Source organism: Taudactylus pleione, unplaced genomic scaffold (assembly GCF_031769625.1).
Source record: "Taudactylus pleione unplaced genomic scaffold, aTauple2 ptg000318l, whole genome shotgun sequence".
Taxonomy (NCBI): domain Eukaryota; kingdom Metazoa; phylum Chordata; class Amphibia; order Anura; family Myobatrachidae; genus Taudactylus; species Taudactylus pleione.
In genome coordinates, this window is record NW_028284719.1 from 3,791,672 (window position 1) to 3,811,444 (window position 19,773).

Genomic DNA, 19,773 nt, shown 5'->3' on the forward strand with positions numbered 1-19,773 from the left:
ACAGAACAAAATATCTATTGTGTATTCACAAGCTTACTAAGATGGAGTGTAGAGGGTTAAACAGAAACAAAATATTGATGATTCATATCACATTGTAGCGCTGTGACATTATCTAATGGTTAGGTCAAATATTTAATCATTAACAAATGTCATAAGATCTCTGCACATAGTGATACATTTACAGTCAGCTGAGTATGAGAACATTCTAATGAAAGTAAATAACTATACAGTATGCTCCTTCAATATATATAAAGAGAACAGCCAAACATATTACTATAAGGCTACAGATACAGATCAGAGACTCATCCCGTCCTGTGTTGCAGAAGACAAGAGAATGGAAGCCAGACCCAAGTTGAAGCATTATCATGTGCATGGGATGGATACCAGGGACTATCTTCAATGTTACTATGATGCAGAAAGTGCATTCAGAGATGAGACAGTGGTGTTTATTATGGAGAAGCTGTACAGCGCATTAGTAACAGGTGTGTATTCAGGATTTAGTGTTGACTGATGTATATAGCATGGTCAGAGCCGTTACTAGACTTTTTGGTGCCCTGTGCCAGAAAGAGCATTGGCGCCCCTCTCATTTTCAATGGGATATAATGCACCCAGAAAAGGGCCATGGCTTCATGGGGAAGGGCCACAGAAGAGATAGGATGCTCATCGCTGCTGCTCACCACCCCCAGCGCCAGACACCGGGGAAACCGGCTGGTGGGTCCCTACCATAGCCGGACGCACGCACTTCCGCTGGACCACCAGGGCACATTAAATAATTTAATAATATTAAATAAAATGCCTGTAGTGACTGGTGGCTGCCTGCTGCATGATGATGATGACATCATCAGTGGCAGCCAGAGAGGGGATAGGCTAGAAAGGGCAGAGGTGAAGGATGTAATATTAAAAACTGAAAGGGGTCTACCTGGGAATTTCCTGGGTAGATACTGTTGGGTGATAGAAGACAAGAGAATGGAAGCAAGACCCAAACTGAAGCTTTATCATGTGCATGGCATGGATTCCAGGGACTTCCTTAAATGTTACTTTGATTCAGAAAGTGAATTCAGAGATGAGACAGTGGTGTTTATTATGGAGAAGCTGCACAGTATATTAGTAACAGGTGTGTATTCAGGATGAATTGTTGCCTAAGATATATAGCATGGTTATTCTGAGTATCAGAAAATATAATACTTAGTAATAAATAAATAAATAAATGGGAGACACAGTGTGTAGACAGAGGTGTAGTGTAGGTAGAGCCAGTGGAGCTTTTGCTCTGAGCTCTTACTCCAGCTGGTGGCACTAAGCGTGGCTGATAGGCAGTGTTTTTCTTTTATTTAAACATTTTAAATGTAGACAGCCATGGCAGCTCAGGACACTGGTCCCATATGAAACTGCAGATGCGCAGAAATATCACAGGCATTGTGTGTGGAGTCATAGAAGCAAACACTGCAGTGATGGACCAATACTGCTCCACTGGAGGAGTCCACTAACCAACCACACAGAGGCAACCATGTAGAAAAGAAGTCAAGGAGCAGAGCTGGTAAGAGCTGTAGAAAAGACAGAAGGAGAAGAGCGACAAGAAAGGTAGGGTGTGTGTGTGAGTGTGTGTGTGTGTGTGTGTGTGTGTGTGTGTGTGTGTGTGTGTGTGTGTGTTGCTACCAGTGTATTAATGATCCTTCCATGGGTGCAGTGGCAGCTTCAGAGGTGGGGCTGCAGCGCTGGCCAAAATTCAAGTAGGGGAACCACACCAACTGCCAGTGAGCTCTGGCTGGCAATGTTTGGCTGCATTTGAAAAGGCAGTTGGTGTGGCTCCACTATTTGATTTTTGAACTGTGCTGTAGCCCCACCTCTGGAGCCACCACTGCATGGGTGTACAGAATCATGGAGACAGTGCTCTGGTCCATGTTACTGAAGTTAGACTTGGTCTCAGTCTATCCATAGCCTCACACCCCAATTCCTCAGTTTTAAAAGATTTTTTTTCAAAGAGAGACTGTAGTAGCTTCTGTCTGACAGAACCATCCTGTTATCTTATGTACCACCATCTCATCTATCCCTGATACCCCACCATAAGCATTCACAGGCTCAGGGAAAAGTGTGTTCAAACAAACCCAATCCCCTGGGTCATAGGTCCCCCTGAGACATACACTATCTGCCCTAACCACACCCTTGCAATAGTCACTACCCACCCTACCCTATGGTATCAGTGACATACACTACCCACCCTACCCTATGATACCAGTGACATACACTACCCACCCTACCCTATGATACCAGTGACATACACTACCCACCCTACCCTATGGTAGCAGTGACATACACTACCCACCCTACCCTATGGTACCAGTGAGATACACTACCCACCCTACCCTATGGTACCAGTGACATACACTATGCACCCTACCCTATGGCACCAGTGACATACACTACCGACCCTACCCTATGGTACCAGTGACATACACTACAAGCCCTGTAACTCTGGCCCCAGATGCATATACTACCCACCATAAAGTGCAGCTCCAGGTACATACACTACACACCTGACCACTTAGTCTAAAGATATACCGTAACCCCCTGGCCCAGGAATGTACAAAACCAACTCTATCTCCTGGCCCCTTAGACATATAGTACCTCCAGCTCTCTGTAATATACTACTGTCTCTACTCCCAGTCCTTGGAACATACACTACCCACCATAGATGCACCAGGGACATACTGTACACAACCTGCCCTACCCCCGGCCATAGGGACATAAAATATCAATTCTACCTTCCACAAACCAGGGACATACACTACTCACCCTACCCCCCTGGATCAAGGGACATACACAGTTCACTTTACCCCTGCCCTTTTCCCCAAACACCTTCATGGCTTCTCTCTTTATTTTATTTGGAGGTGGTCTTGTATTTTTCATGTTCTATTTTATTTCAAAAACACAATAAATTGTTTTGCTTGTTTGATAATAAAATTAAAACATTGACTCTTGTTTCATAAGAGATGATGCTGCCCTTACTGTACACTTGCTGCATCTCAGCTCCATGTGCTGGCTATGCCCAGTCCCCAGACCTCACCACTGCACTGCAGGATGGGGGAGCACCATAGCATGTGCCTGCTCTGGGCACTGCAGTTCCACACTACACCTTGGTGTACAGAGATTAACTACATTGTTCCTCTGCTGTGCATACTGGAAACAGGTGAAACTTTCCCTGCTCACAGAGAGATGTTACTACAGATGTCACTTCCATCCATGGTGCTTTGTCTCCAAGGTGGAAGAGCACCAACCCACCAATCGTTATATACACATCACAGAAATGGCGGCAGACTCAGGAATCAAATAAATATCTTCCTTTTATTCAATCAGAGAATATTGAAGAATAATATCTAATGTTTTGGTTATATAGATATTTAACATATATCACACAAATGCTATTTTGTTATATTAGCTGTTTTGCCAAAACAATGTCTCATGTACAGTATACCATGTGTCTATTACTTCATTCACACAGGTGTGAGAAATGCATTACTTCTCAGATTGCCAGTAATTTATTTAATTGGCATAGATGAAGGCACCCAGTATTATGCCAGGAAACATACACCATGAAATCTGTATCAGTATATGACCAATGCTGGGACTCACATTATCTATCTTTGCCGCTAGCTCACTGTGACTATATAGAATGTTTCATTTCTTCTTATCTGAATCTTCCCTGCAGGTCATATTAAAGGTGAAACTTTGATTGACATCAGTGTTGGATCCATGGTTCATTATCTTTTTGTTATCAGTGAATATTTTAAAGAGATCACTATACTAAAATTAAGAGAGTCCTGTATTATGGAACTCACCAAATGGGTGAACACCCGCACTGGGGCTTTCGATTGGACTCATGCATCTAAGATTGTTACTGAGCTGGGAGGCATCAGGTAAAATGTGATTGTAAATATAAAAGAAAATAAAGGATGTCAACATTAAATTAAAATATTATAAATGTAACTTAAAGAATACCTGTTTCAGTTTTGAATGGGATCAGAGCGGTAGGTGATAATAGTGAATATTTCCTAGTTGGTGGCCACATTCCTACCAATTCAACAGTTCCAATGTTGCAAGCAGTCATCAAGTCATTAAATAAAGTAAAATACCTTACACATAAAGAGCATATTCAGTGTTACAAGTAAAGTATTTATGCTCTTTGAGATGATTGTTTAGTTTTGTTTTTTAGGTATAAAAAAACTGAAGTAAAACACACAATTCTGTACTGTCCCTTGAACCTGCTGTATTAGATAATGTTATTATTTTAGTGTGGAAGAACAAGAAAAGGAAGAAAAGTTGAAGGAAACCATTAAACGCATTGTGCAATTTGACTTCAGCAAAGAAAACCTCACGGATCCAATGGTGTTACCACAAGTCGACTGTCTACTCACGATGGGAGTGCTGGATGCGGTTAGTCAGGACCAACAAGATTACATCAGAAACCTGAGGAAGATGTCAAAGCTACTTAAAACAGGGGGGAACTTAATTGTAATTGGGTGGTTAAATGCCACATATTACACTGCTGGTAATGATAGGATACATGCTTTTAACTATAATGATATTTTTGTAAAAAAGACCCTCACCAATGAAGGATTTTTAATTGGTTCCTGTGAGTTACTTGATACAAAAATTGAGAGTGATCTCACAGATTATAAGCAAGTGATGGTCCTTACTGCTGTCAAAGGGAATACTTATGATGTCTGAGTAGTGGCCATTGGCTGGATTAATGATTGATTCAAAAGCTTCTTAATAACTACTGATCTACCTTAGTTATTCTTACCTTCTATAGCCCTCAGCCATTTACTATATCTTCGATACTGTACAGCTCTTATCATGTATCATAGATAACATTTTTATAAAAAAAAAAAATTTCAGTAAATGTTAATTATGTTTCTAATAATCCAAAATCAATTGCTGAATTGGTTTGTTTTTGTGTTATATATTTAAAGCAATAAGTTGGGGCATATAATGGGTAGAAGTGCTTTTTAAACTAAACTCACCTAAACTGCTGAAGGTCCTGTGGCCGGGTTAGTGTCTCTCTGGTCTATACAGTATTTGGAATGGACTAGTTGGGTGATAAAAGTTTAAGGCAGGACTGTTAGTCAATTCCAGGAAAAGTGCCAGGATTTAGGGCCTCATTCAGTGATGGACACAAACCAATGGTGAGTGATCTGCGCATGTGCAGAAAGGGTCCTTCCATCTCATGCACTGACCCTCCCAAGCTGCAGAATGAATGACATGCTGCGGTATTTGGGGGGAGGCACAGCAGAGTTCCTGGGCAGCGTTTCCGGAAACAGGTGCACGTCTCCCTCATTATCTGGGAGGGACGAGGCCAGGGTCTTCATCAGTGGATGCAGATTTCCTGGCCTCACAGCTACCAGGAAGTGAAACTAGTCAGAGGTACCAGCAACTTGCCACTTATCTTGCCGGACATTCTTTCAAGTTGGGGGTTCATCTATAACAAGCGGATATTAATTTTCTGTATGCAGAGATAAAGTACTCTTCACCAGATCTGAGCTAGCGGGTAAAAACAAAGGCGGCCACGTGCTGACTGAATTATTGCCTCCGGAGCTGCAGAAGCTGGGAACATCAGGTTGCTTGTTTGCAAACCAGGATTCTCCATTCCATCTCTTAAAACACAGCTATTATACCAAAACCTCCAATGTTATAGACATGGGAGTCTGATCAATCAATATTGAAAGACTTATAGTTTAAGACCGGTGGGAACTGCGCTCTTGATATAAATACAGTATATATATTTATACTAGGGGAGAGCGGGTTCGGATTTCTTAAATCCAAACCCCCCCGAGCACCCCCGATCCGATGCTGATCCGAGTCAGGCTCGACTTTTCCCGCCTGACTCGGATCTGAAATTGAGGCAAAATGTCATCATCTCGCCTTCCGGGTCTCGCGGGTTTTGCATTCTATATAAGGTACACGCGACAGAGCCATTTTCTCACTTAGCTGTGGACAGTGAAGATGGAGGGTGGGAGTTAGGGCTGGCTGTGTAGTGTAGTGTAGTGCAGTGTAGTGTTGTGCTGTGCTGTGCTGCGCTGTGCTGCTGTTGTCCATAGGGGCTGTGTCCACTCCTCCAAAGTCCAGAGGGGCTGGCTGTGTTGTGCTGTACTGCTGTTGTCCATAGGGGCTGTGTCCACTCCTCCAAAGTCCATAGGGGCTGGCTGTGTTGTGCTGTGCTGCTGTTGTCCATAGGGGCTGTGTCCACTCCTCCAAAGTCCAGAGGGGCTGGCTGTGTTGTGCTGTACTGCTGTTGTCCATAGGGGCTGTGTCCACTCCTCCAAAGTCCATAGGGGCTGGCTGTGTTGTGCTGTGCTGCTGTTGTCCATAGGGGCTGTGTCCACTCCTCCAAAGTCCATAGGGGCTGGCTGTGTTGTGCTGTGCTGCTGTTGTCCATAGGGGCTGTGTCCACTCCTCCAAAGTCCATAGGGGCTGGCTGGACTGTGTTGTGCAATCAGTTGTCCATAGGGGCTGTGTCCACTCCAAAGTCCTGTGTAGTGTCCCAGTCCTAAATGGGTGCTGTAGTGTTGTCCAGAGGGTGCTCTGTCCATCAGGGGTACTCCCCCCAAGTGCAAAAAAAATTAATATTTTTTCTGTGTTTGTGAATTGTGTGCGCAGTAGCCGCACGTGCATCAACAAAGTAGCGCCAAGCGTACGCCTGTGTCATAAGTAAAGGGCCAGCTGGCTTGACCATTAAAGAGTGCTGTAACCCCCAAAGTGCTCTCCAAACAAAATAAAAAAATATTTTCTGTGTTTGTGAATTGTGTGCACTGTGGCTGCACATGCATCAACAAAGGAGCAGCGCCAAGCGTGCGCCTGTATCCCATAAGTAAAGGGCCAGCTGGATTGTCCGTTAAAGGGTGCTGTAACCCCCAAAGGGCACTCCAAACAAAATAAAAAAATATTTTCTGTGTTTGTGAATTGTGTGCACTGTGGCTGCACGTGCATCAACAAAGGAGCAGTGTGAAATGTGCACCTGTGTCCCATAGGAAAAGGGCCAGATGGCTTGACCGTTAAAGGGTGCTGTAACCCCCAAAGTGCACTCCAAACAAAATAAAAAATTATTTTCTGTGTTTGTGAATTGTGTGCACTGTGGCTGCACATGCATCAACAAAGGAGCAGCGCCAAGCTTGCGTCTGTCTGTTAAAGGGTGGTGTAACCCCCAAAGTGCACTCCAACAAAAATAAAACATTTTCTTCTGTGTTTGTGAATTGTCTGCACTGTACGTGCATCCTCAAAGCAGCAGCGCCAGGCGTGCATCTGTCTGTTAAAGGGTGGTGTAACCCCCAAAGTGCGCTCCACAAAGAATAAAATCTTCTTCTTTTTTTTCTGTCTTTGTGAATTGTGTGGGCTGTAGCTGCACGTGCATCATCAAAGGAGCAGCGCCAAGCGTGCACCTGTGTCCCATAAGTAAAGAGCCGGCTGGGTGGTGTAACCCACAAAGTGCACTAGTCTCCAACAAAAGTAAAAAATTATTTTCTGTGTTTGTGTGTGCCTTAGCCACACGTATATATCAATATACCATAAATGGAGGACCAAACTTTCTCTGATAAAAGTAAAATAGGGAAAGATCAAGAACCACTTCCTCCTAGTGCTGAAGCTGCTGCCACTAGTCATGACATAGACGATAAAATGCCATCAACATCGTCTGCCAAGGCCGATGCCCAATGTCATAGTAGAGGGCACATACAATCCCAAATGACAAAGTTCAGGAAAATGACCTTGAAAAAAACATTTAAATCATCTGAAGAGAAATGTAAACTTGCCAATATGCCATTTACGACACGGAGTGGCAAGGAACGGCTAAGGTCTTTCCCTATGTTCATGACTAGTGGTTCAGCTTCACATGACGATGGAAGTCCTCCTCCCACTAAAAAAATCAAATGAGTTAAGCTGGCAAAAGCACAGCGAAGAACTGTGCATTCTAAGAAGATATCACAAATCCCCAAGGAGAGTCCAAGTGTGGTGGCGGTTGCGATGCCTGACCTTCCCAGCACTGGATGGGAAGAGGTGGCTCTTTCCACCATTTGCACACCCCCTGCAAGTGCTGAAAGGAGCACCACAGTCCACTTGCTGATATGCAAATTGAAGATGTCACTGTTGAAGTACAACAGGATGAGGATACTGGTGTAGCTGGCGCTGAGGAGGAAGTTGGCGAGGAGGATTCTGATGGTGATGTGGTTTGTTTAAATCAGGCTCCGGGGGAGACAGTTGTTGTCCGTGGGATGAAAAAGCCCATCACGGTCATGCCTGGGCAGAAGACCAAACATTCCACCTCTTTGGTCTGGCAATATTTCTATCCAAATCCAGACAACAACTGTCTTGCCATATGTTCCATATATAAAGGTGAAATAAGTAGGGGTAGGGACGTTTTCCACCTAGGAACATCCTCCCTTATACGGCACCTGCAGCGCATTCATAAAAAGTTACTGTCAAGTTCAGAAACTTTGGCTAAAACCATAAGCAGTCCAGGGACACCTAAATCCCGTTGTCCTGTTGTATCCAAGCACCTGCAAACCACACCGTCAACTCCCTCCTCCTCAATTTCCTCCTTAGTCAGGATCTTGCCTCCGTAGAGCCAGTTTGTGCAGGGACAGATTAATTGCCAGCTTGTTTTGTGGGGGCCCAAATGAACCAATCATTTCAGCCACAGTTGTGTGGCAGACCCTGGCGCTGAAATGATTGGTTTGTTAAAGTGTGCATGTCCTGTTTATAAAACATAAGGGTGGGTGGGAGGGCCCATGGACAATTCCATCTTGCACCTCTTTTTTTTCTTTGCATTATGTACTGTTTGGGGCCTAGTTTTTCAAACTACCATCCTGTCTGCCACTGCAGTATCACTCCTAGATGGGTCATGTGTTTGTGCCGCCCACTCATGTCGCTTAGCATAGTCATCCAGCTACCTCGGTGCAACCTTTTGGACATAAAAACACTATTGTGAGGTGTGAGGTGTTCAGAATAGACTGGAAATTAGTGTAAATTAAGGTTATTGAGGTTAATAATAGCATAGGAGCAGAAAAACCCTCAAATTCTGTGATTTTAGCTGTTTTTATGCTTTTTTTCAGAAAAATACAGATCCAAAACACAAAACCCAGAACCCAAAACACGGAAGGGTGGTTTTGGCAAAACCAATCCAGATCCAAAACACGAAGAAAGATCCAGATCGAAAACCAAAACACAAAACACGAAAAGTGGCCGGTGCACACCCCTAATTTATACTGACTTTTCAGTAAATCATACATTTATCACAAACAAAAAAATGGCAGCTGCTCAATCAATCTGGTAGTACTTTCCAGGTGCATGAAAGGGAGGGGTCATACCAAGTAGAAAAGGGAGGGGGGTTTTAACCCCCTATTGTTCCTCAGCACACTGAATTATACATGCAACTAATATCTCTGAAGTTCTATTACCATATAGTGTTCATTTATTGTTGCAAGTATAATTCAGTGTGCTGAGGAACAATAGGGGGTTAAAACTCCCCTCCCTTTTCAAAATCATACATTTAAACAAGGTTTTTTTTATTCTTGGTCTTTGTTAAGACTTATTATCAATGCAAGATTTTGTATTATGTATTATTTATTGTTTTTCATATATAAATAATTCTTGATTAGATACTAGATTGGCATCTTGGTTCTTTATTTCTGACATGTCAAGTTTTTCTATATATGCATGTACATTAGCGCAACACCATTCAAGTGTTTTATGGTTTACTTTTATTGTCTAACTTACAGTAGCTTATACTAAGCACTAGATTTTCAAATCTATGAAAGAAAAGGGAGAGATAAACAGAGACAGAAAAAGTGTGAAATGAAAGAAAAAATAGAATGAGAAAGATGGACAAGAGAGGAAACATACAAGAAAAGATAAGGATAATCAAGAAATGAAGAATAAGGTGAAGAGAGAAGAGAATGTGCCTCTCATAATTAATAAACATGTAAAATAATGTATACATATAAACATACAAAACACACACACATATGATATATATATATATATATATATATATATAATGTGATAGGATCACTGGTAAAGGGGTCTGTGGCAGGGACATTTGTCCAAAATTCCTGTCCTATCTGTTTTAAATCCCCAGGAGAAAGTCTGCAGTGTAGCAGGCTTGAGTCTCGGCTTTTTGAAAAGCCGGTTTGGGTCCTGGGAGTTGTGGGTGAGAAGGAGGGCTCCACCCATGGACACTCCAGGTTTTGGGCCTCTCAGCTTGGTAACAGGCTCATTTGGGCTTCCAGCTGAGAATGGCCAACATATGCTTAGTTTGTTTAGGGCTGAGTGTCTCACCTGGGTGAGCAGACAGGGAGTCTGCTCAGAGACCCTGGGAAACCTAGCTATGAGGACTGTGCTGTGCTTTTGTTGCTGGTGAGGGCATTAGGCCCTGCCAGGTTCATTTAGTGAGGGAATCACTTATGAAGCTAGAGCCCAGACAGGGCTAGGATTTATGTTTATGTTTTCTTTATGTAAATTCTGACATTGTACAATAAAGACTGGCGCCGACCAGCTTGTACTCGCATCCAGACTGGTGTGCTGTTTCCCCGCTACTGTGTGTGTAAGAAAGGAGTCCTTCTACCCAGGAGGGGGACCCCCAACCCGACTGAAGGTCACTATATATATATATATATATATATATATATATATTATAGCCCCATCGTATGCCACTTTATTTATGTATAATTTTGAAAAATAGCTGATCATGAAACATCCATTTTTGTGGTATGGACAGGTAGTCAGATTGACCTGTTCACTTTTTTTTTGAAGAATTGAATACTATGGGGCATATCCAATTGGGTGCGAGGTTTAGCGAGTCAAAACTCTTGCACCCCTCGCGCCCAAGTTAGGAATACCTTGGGTATGGGCGCTCCCGATACCGGTGGTATTCAATTTCCAAAATACTGTTTGCAGGGTTTTCAGTTCTGAAAACCCCACGGCGCGTATTTTTTGCTGATAAAAAAAATAGCACTTACCTTACTGGAGGCCTCTAGTAGTCTACGTGGCTCCCGGCGGCCTCCCCTCTCTCTTCTTACTGGAGGGGGGCTGCTGGGAGTCCCAGGAGCTGGTGGGAGGAGCAAGGGCTGCTGGGAGATGTAGTTTTCCTAACGCCCATTACGGGGGGTCACAGTGACACTGGGGGGGACACACTGACACAACGGGACACACACACACACAACACTCATGCACACTCACTCACTCATACACATTTACATACAGCACACACACTCAGACACTCACATACTCACCGCTGCTGCAGAAGAGGCGGCTCCCAATGTAGGATGAAGAAGAAGATGCAGAAGACAGAAGTACTAATTAAGCTAATTGGATACTTCCAGTTGCTTAACCAGTCCCCTTGGGGGGTGCCGCCGGGGTGTCAGAGCAAGGCCTGGTGATTTCTCCTGAAATCATTGATTTTAGGAAAAATCAGGCTTGCTCAGGAGGTGCGCAAAAAAAACCTCCCGACGCGTGTTTTAAAACAAAATACGCACCTAATAGAATAGCAAAAAACCTGCACCTGCAGGAAATGCCTCGCAGGTGCGTGTTTTTTGCTTTTCTCGGAGCCTATTGAATATGCCCCTATGAGTGAAGACATTAAGTTCATGCTAATTTTTAGAAATAAGGTTATTAGTTACAGTATCTAGATGTTAATATTGACATATCGGGTGGACAATATGAGACCACTGGCTATACAAAAAAGACTGATATGAACACACTGTTAGCTACCGATAGCCTTCACCCTATGCCACTGAAAATGGGACTACCTTTCTTCCAAATGGTTTGGACAAATAAATATAACTTCAGACTAGGGATGTGCGCCGACCACCGTGTTTTGGTTTTGTTTTCGGTTTTGGATCTGTATCTCCTTCGTGTTTTGGATCTGGATCTGGTTTTGCACAACCACCCTTGCGTGTTTTGGATTTTTTTCAAAAAATTATTAAAACAGGTTAAACCACATGATTTGGGCCTGTTTTTGTTCCTACAGTATTATTAACCTTAATAACATTTATTTCCTGTCATTTGCAGTCAATTTTGTCCACCTCAAAGCTCACAATATTGATTTTTTTCATCTAGGTTAGGCCTAGGACCAAAATGTTGCATCCAGTTAGCTGGCTGACTAAACTAAGTGACAGCAGTGGGCACCACTAACATGTGGCCATTTTTAAAAAATTAAAGGGGCATACAGGAGATTGTGAGTGTGGCCATTACAATTTCTGGAAATTCATAAACACTCAAATTCAAAACGCACATGCACACACAGAAAAAAAAAACACTTTTATTATTTATTTTTGTCCAGTACTTGGGGCCCGGAGCCCTGACCGAGGTAGCAGCAATTGCCAACACAGGCAGCACTAGGTCTGAATAAGTGCGGCTGATGCACACACACACAAGAAAATACACTTTTTAATTATTATATAGAATTTGTTTTTTGCCCACAACTTGCGACCTAGAGCACCCCTGACCAAGGCAGCAGTGATTGACGACACAGGCAGCAAGCTACGAACCCAGACGTACACAGCAGACAGCACCAGCCCAGGTGGACACAGCAGACAGCACCAGCCCAGATGGACACAGCAGACAGCACCAGCCCAGATGGACACAGCAGACAGCACCAGCCCATATGGATACAGCACAACAGCCCAGATGGACACAGCAGACAGCACCTACCCTACACTACCCACCCTCCCTGTTCACTCTCCACAGCCGGAGTGAAATGGTGCAGACGAGGGCTCCTCCTTATAAAGCAGAGACGAAAGCTCGTGAGCCGAAAGATTTCATCTTTGAGGGTGTACTGTAAATACTGAAAAAAATGATAGCATGTAAAAAATAAGAACATAAAAACAAACATAAACCAACTCAAGAAGACCAAGATCAGTGTATTACTAGAGTTACATACCTCATAAATAGCATTTTGTTGTACCTTTAGGTTGTCCTTTTCCTAGGAGATGTGGAGCCCACCCTGTTTGCTGGGTACACACTAGCATGCCGAGTGGTTGTTAGGGACAGAGCAGGGCCGTGTGTGACATAAGAGTAATGTGCCTCCGTGTGCGTGATGCTGCGGGGTGCTGGACTAAAGTAGTTCACTGGGGATTCTCATGGGTATTTAAGGTATGTTTTGTTCAGTTTGAATGCCCGATGACGGTTTTGTAAAATAAATGGAACATCGCCGGGTCTCTGCAGTTTTTTCCTCATTGTTACTACTCCTGGAGTGCCATCCCCTTCTTCAGGACCATATACATATATATATATATATATATATATATATTCACAGAGGGAAAGTGCAAACATGAGAATAGTGAAAAAAAAAGTGTTTAATAAAATCTGCTCACAAACATCAAAGTTAGACATTTCACGTGTGACCTGGTAGGTCTGTAAACTTAGCCGGATATCTACTGTACTCAGCGACCAGCCGCACACCGCACTGCCTATGGAAGTAGACAGATGACTGTTCCACAGTCTCACAATTCCTGGCCACGCCCAACTAATTTCGTCAGAGACTTCATCAAGGGGTGTGGTTTGCAACCTCTACCAGCACTTATTTGACTGGTCTACTATTATACTTGATTAACCCTGCATTAATTGGCTCACATCTACTGTAATACATATATCTGGCTTTCAATAAAAGCTTTCTATATCTATCCAGTCTAGTATAATGAGCTCTTATGCAAATACATAACATATTTTTTAAAAATTACATTACACAGAATATAAAAGAGAGGATAGCACTAAATATATTATTACAATCATATATCACATTCAGATGTCTTTTAATTAATCTATTAATTAGCACACTCCAGAGACTATAACATTCTTCCAATTTCTTGTTGTTTGCCCAAGATACACGTCCCGAGACATCTAGCTCTAATTTATGATATACACTGTTTTTCCCTATCAGCTGCACCTTCTGGTGGACCCGGCCGGTGTCCCTTCCGGGATGACGTCATTGTGAATACCGGAAGTTAGACGCTGTACATCAGGGACCTGAATGGCGCGCTGCAGGGAATGTCCATGCACCTGTAAGTATAAAAGATTTGTTTATTCATTCACTCATTGTGTCCTGAAGACGGGGGTTGGACCCCGAAACGTTGATGCAGTAAAGAATATTTTTTGCACATAACAGTCTGAGAGTGCCGCTTTATTTGTGGATTTATGTGGAGGGGTGTTTAACCTCATGGTATGCACCTCAGCAAGATGATTCATCACACAGTTAGTGCTGGTCTCTCTTTTTTCTCTATATATGTTGGAAAAACTAAGCGTCCATTAAAAATTAGAATTCTTGAGCATACTAGAAATATAAAGAATCTAATTGACAATCATAGTGTCCCCCGCCACTTTAAAATGTGTCAAGCCAGTAAATTAGATAATCTGAGATTTGTAGGTTTGGAACATGTTATAGTAGACCAAAGAGGTGGAGATAGATTAAATTATTTATCCAAACGAGAGACATTTTGGATTATTACTCTGAATACATTACACCCTCTAGGTCTTAATGAAGGTTTTGAGATTACACCTTTTTTGTCATGAATTATTTCTTGTTATATTTCAATAATTATATTTTTATTCTATATTTTTATTCTTTATTTATGTATCTTTGGAAAGTATATGCGTATATTATATAGTGTTTTATTATGTATATTTATATTTATTTGTATATGATCAAATTTTGATGTTTGTATTTATAAATAATGGATAGTACCATGTTTTTAATATATGTTGTGTTACAAAGTATATTTTAAATATGTCGTGCTACAGTGTATGTTAGATCGTGTATAAATGTTACAATGTTCTTGCACTGCTGGAAATAGTTAAATGAGGTGTGGCAAAGTGATTGGCTACACTTCGTATATATGGGGAGTTCTGGTTACGCTAGGCCAGCCCTCTGATGAAGTCCTGAGTGACGAAACATGTAGGGGTGTGGCCTAGCGTTGTTCTGTGATACGAGGTCTCCGACGAGTGAACCTGTTGTTCCCGGAGACGGAGGATCATTTCTTTTTATGTGCTGTATACTTGCGGTGGATTGACCGCTATGTCTGGTACGTCATTTAAGACATATGTTTTGTCTGATAAATTTTAATAAAAGTTGGAAGATAATGCACTATTGGCGCCCCTTCTATCTTTCCTCTAGAAATTGAATACCTGTGTGGTGGATACAGTGACTTCCAGGAAGGGAGATATGCCGGCCCAATATATGAGGCATTTGCATACAGATCCCTGTTTTAAGGATTTCCTTATTGGGACTACTATTCCGTTTTGAAGTCTTGTGCTCTGACTATTTGTGTGTTTGTATTGTTTTAAATTATATCCATTTTTGTCGGTAGCAGCATTTCTTAATATGTCTAGATTTGATGGTTTAAGATCAAAAAGATCTGAAGATTGTAAGAAAGCATTCTGTGATGATGATGTACTGATTGAACCACCTGGATTAAACTCGGAAAAATGTTTAGAAGATTTGTTTATACAAACTGAAAGGTTGTTGATTAAGGAAACGAGATCCTGGTGGGACATAGTAGGTTTAGAAAACTATATTAAGTGTGGTAGAGTACCTAGAGGCTTGAGGTTAAACAAAAAACCTACCTTTGGCCAGTCGAATGAAAAATTTATAAAAGAATGGTATAGAATTCTTGACGAGTGTGCACTAGATCTTATGCGGCTTATAGTTTATGAGAAGAAAAAAGTATTGAAAGAAATAGAAAAAGAAACTGTGATAGTATAAGAAAAATTATTGGAATCAGCTAGCAGTGATGATTTCAAACATTTTTCAGAATATATTGAATCTAAAATTGATAAAATAGAAAAAGACATAATAGACAATAAGAGTAGAAAATTTAAAAGAGATAAGTAGGATTATGAGAAGGGACAAATACGGAACTGGCAAAATATGCGGAAAGAATTTAAACCAATAAAGACTTATCATAACTCTAATCGGAAATTATATAATCAATATAGTGACCATCCAATACGGGATAATTCGGATATCCAAAAGCCTAAATGGAATTATGCCCCTAGAAAGGATGATTCTCCATATCATTGGCGTACAGTCCCTAAATCTAAATATATAAGAAAATCTAATTTTGAAAAGAGTAAATTTTCTTTTATTAATTCAAATAAATATCAGGCTTTAACAAATCTGCAGCCCAATGAAGTTTTTTTAGAGAAAGGCCAAAAGTTTTTTCCGGCTCGCAGCAGAGAAAATCTGATGTTTCCAGAAGGAATACGAAAAAAGATTAAGAAACGAAGAGGTAAGAGAGGTCGTAAAAAGTCCACAAAAAAGAAGATTTGTACATTAATAAATTCAGACAAATAATTAAATACAGGTATTTTTAATTTATCTAAAGTACATTTGTCAGCTGATACTAGTAAGTTATTAGATAAAGGACTTAGTTTTGCTCCCACAATGGCTAGTAATAAGTTTAAAACATATATGGATTTGAATCTATATATACGAAAGATGACATTAAAAAGGCATTTCCTGCGGAACAATAATAAATCCTTAGCTCCCGTTACAAATTGGAAAATAAATCTTGGGGAATCCTCTGGCCTTAAAAAACATAGTACTTTTTATCCAATTGAATCACGAGGTTCGCATTTGGACCTTTTTTCCAAACTAGTTAAAAAAGATTTGGATAAAATGAATAATGCTTATAATAGTGGAGTGAATAATCTTACTAAAGGAGAAATTAAGGCATTAAAAATGTTGATGGAGAACAAAGAGTTGGTTATAAAACAAGCCGACAAGGGAGGGGGTACTGTCATTATGGATAGGGAAAAATATGTATTAGAAACTAAGAGGCTATTATCAGACACTAAGTCCTATACTGGGTTATTACATGATCCAACTAAAGAATACCTGGTAGAATTAAAAATATTATTGGATAAAGGGTTAGCAGATAAGGTACTAACAAATGAGGAGTATAAATATTTGTATAATGAGACTCCAAGAATTGCAACTATATACCACTTGCCAAAGATCCATAAGGATCAGAGATCTCCTCCGGGTCATCCTATAATATCCGGAGTGGAGTCCTTGACTGCTAGATTGTCTGAATATATTGATATTTTTTTAAAAAAATATGTCCCTCTCTTAGATTCATATGTTAAAGATTCTACAAATGTATTACAAATAGTAAATGATTTGGAGTGGAGAGATAATTATAAATGGGGTACAATCGATGTTCAATCGTTGTATACGTCAATCCCACATAATAAAGGTTTGGAATGTATTAAATTAGTACTGGAAAATGACCCTGATATGCCCCCTCTTAAAATCAATTTTTTAGTTAGTGCCGTCAAATTTGTTATGCAACACAATTATTTAACTTTTTTGGCTGATTTTTATAAACAGACATGTGGCGTTGCCATGGGGACGATTTGCGCTCCGACTATAGCAAATCTGTTCCCGGGAGAATGGGAGAAACAATACATCTATTTAAATAACCCCTTCATAGGATAATTGGTTTTATTTAAATGCTACATAGATGACCTGTTAATTGTGTGGAGTGGTTCAGAAATGGAATATGATAGTTTTGTCCAGTATTTAAATAAGAATGATTACAACCTGAGTTTTACCTCGGATTTTCAACCATTAAAAATAACATATTTAGATTTATTATTAGAGGTTAATAAAAGTCATGGTATGAATGAGGGTATTAATACATCAACTCATTTTAAAACAGTCGATAGTAACAACTATTTAGATTTCAATAGTTGTCATCTTAATCGATGGAAGCGAAATCTCCCTTTTTCTCAACTGTTGAGGCTGAGACGAAACTGTTCTAATATAAAAATATTCGATGAACAGTCTAAGGTTTATGTGGAAAGATTTGTTGAAAAAGGTTATCCTATAAAATTAATAGAAGCTGCTATAGTGAGGGCAAAAAATCTTGATAGAACGACTCTTTTAAAATACAAGAAGAAAGAGGCTAAAGAGAAAACTTTTACATGTCCTTTTGTCACCCAGTTCTCTAGCCAAAGTGAAGAACTGAGAAAAATTCTTAATAGACATTGGCACATTATTAAAATGGACCCAATTTTATCTTCTTTTGTGTCTGATAGACCAGAATTGGTTTTTAGAAGAGCGAAAACATTGAAGAATATGATATGCCCAAGTTCATTACCTGTGTTAAAGGATTCTAAAGATTCTTCTTCTTTTCTGTCTATAAATAAAACGCAAGGTTTTTATACATGTAATTCATGTAAAGTGTGCCAGTATGGTTTAAAAGGTAAAAAGAGCTTTACGGGTAATGAAGGCTCTAAAGAATATAAAATTAGGGGTATTATTAATTGTAATACCTCCTTTGTAATTTATATGGTTATTTGTGGCTGTGGGAAAAAATATGTGGGAAAAACTAAGCGTCCATTAAAAATTAGAATTCTTGAGCATACTAGAAATATAAAGAATCTAATTGACAATCATAGTGTCCCCCGCCACTTTAAAATGTGTCAAGCCAGTAAATTAGATAATCTGAGATTTGTAGGTTTGGAACATGTTATAGTAGACCAAAGAGGTGGAGATAGATTAAATTATTTATCCAAACGACAGACATTTTGGATTATTACTCTGAATACATTACACCCTCTAGGTCTTAATGAAGGTTTTGAGATTACACCTTTTTTGTCATGAATTATTTCTTGTTATATTTCAATAATTATATTTTTATTCTATATTTTTATTCTTTATTTATGTATCTTTGGAAAGTATATGCGTATATCATATAGTGTTTTATTAAGTATATTTATATTTATTTGTATATGATCAAATTTTGATGTTTGTATTTATAAATAATGGATAGTACCATGTTTTTAATATATGTTGTGTTACAAAGTATATTTTAAATATGTCATGCTACAGTGTATGTTAGATCGTGTATAAATGTTACAATGTTCTTGCACTGCTGGAAATAGTTAAACGAGGTGTGGCAAAGTGATTGGCTACACTTCGTATATATGGGGAGTTCTGGTTACGCTAGGCCAGCCCTCTGACGAAGTCCGGAGTGACGAAACGCGTAGGGGCATGGCCTAGCGTTGTTCTGTGATATGAGGTCTCCGATGAGTGAACCTGTTGTTCCCGGAGACGGAGGATCATTTCTTTTTATGTGCTGTATACTTGCGGTGGTTTGACCGCTATGTCTGGTACGTCATTTAAGACATATGTTTTGTCTGATAAATTTTAATAAAAGTTGGAAGATAATGCACTATTGGTGCCCCTTCTATCTTTCCTCTAGAAATTGAATACCTGTGTGGTGGATACAGTGACTTCCAGGAAGGGAGATACGCCGGCACAATATATGAGGCATTTGCATACAGATCCCTGTTTTAAGGATTTCCTTATTGGGACTACTATTACGTTTTGAAGTCTTGCGCTCTGACTATTTGTGTGTATATATATATATATATATATATATATATATATGCACAGAGGGAAAGTGCAAACATGAGAATAGTGAAAAAAAAAGTGTTTAATAAAATCTGCTCACAAACATCAAAGTTAGACATTTCACGTGTGATCTGGTAGGTCTGTAAACTTATCCGGATATCTTCTGTACTCAGCGACCAGCCGCACACCGCACTGCCTATGGAAGTAGACAGATGACTGTTCCACAGTCTCACAATTCCTGGCCACGCCCAACTAGTTTCGTCAGAGACTTCATCAAGGGGTGGGGTTTGCAACCTCTACCAGCACTTATTTGACTGGTCTACTATTATACTTGAATAACCCTGCATTAATTTGCTCACATCTACTGTAAT

At 40.3% G+C, this 19,773-nt stretch overlaps 1 protein-coding gene across 1 annotated transcript; it reads left to right on the forward strand.

Annotated features, from left to right (window-relative positions):
- Window positions 1-295: 295 nt before the first annotated feature.
- LOC148509670 (nicotinamide N-methyltransferase-like) lies at window positions 296-4,879 on the forward strand. Its single transcript, XM_088442907.1, has 3 exons — window positions 296-482; window positions 3,704-3,911; window positions 4,287-4,879. Exons 1-3 carry the CDS (start codon window positions 335-337, stop codon window positions 4,720-4,722), a joined length of 792 nt encoding a protein of 263 aa, XP_088299033.1. The 5' UTR covers window positions 296-334; the 3' UTR covers window positions 4,723-4,879.
- Window positions 4,880-19,773: the final 14,894 nt, after the last annotated feature.

What these genes read in the sequence shown, in the direction of transcription:
- LOC148509670 (XM_088442907.1), top strand. Translation starts at nt 335, where the DNA reads ATGGAAGCCAGACCCAAGTTGAAGCATTATCATGTGCATGGGATGGAT. An exon ending in GTACAGCGCATTAGTAACAG is followed by an intron (nt 483 to 3,703) that starts GTGTGTATTCAG and finishes TCTTCCCTGCAG; the next exon opens with GTCATATTAAAGGTGAAACT. An exon ending in ACTGAGCTGGGAGGCATCAG is followed by an intron (nt 3,912 to 4,286) that starts GTAAAATGTGAT and finishes TTATTATTTTAG; the next exon opens with TGTGGAAGAACAAGAAAAGG.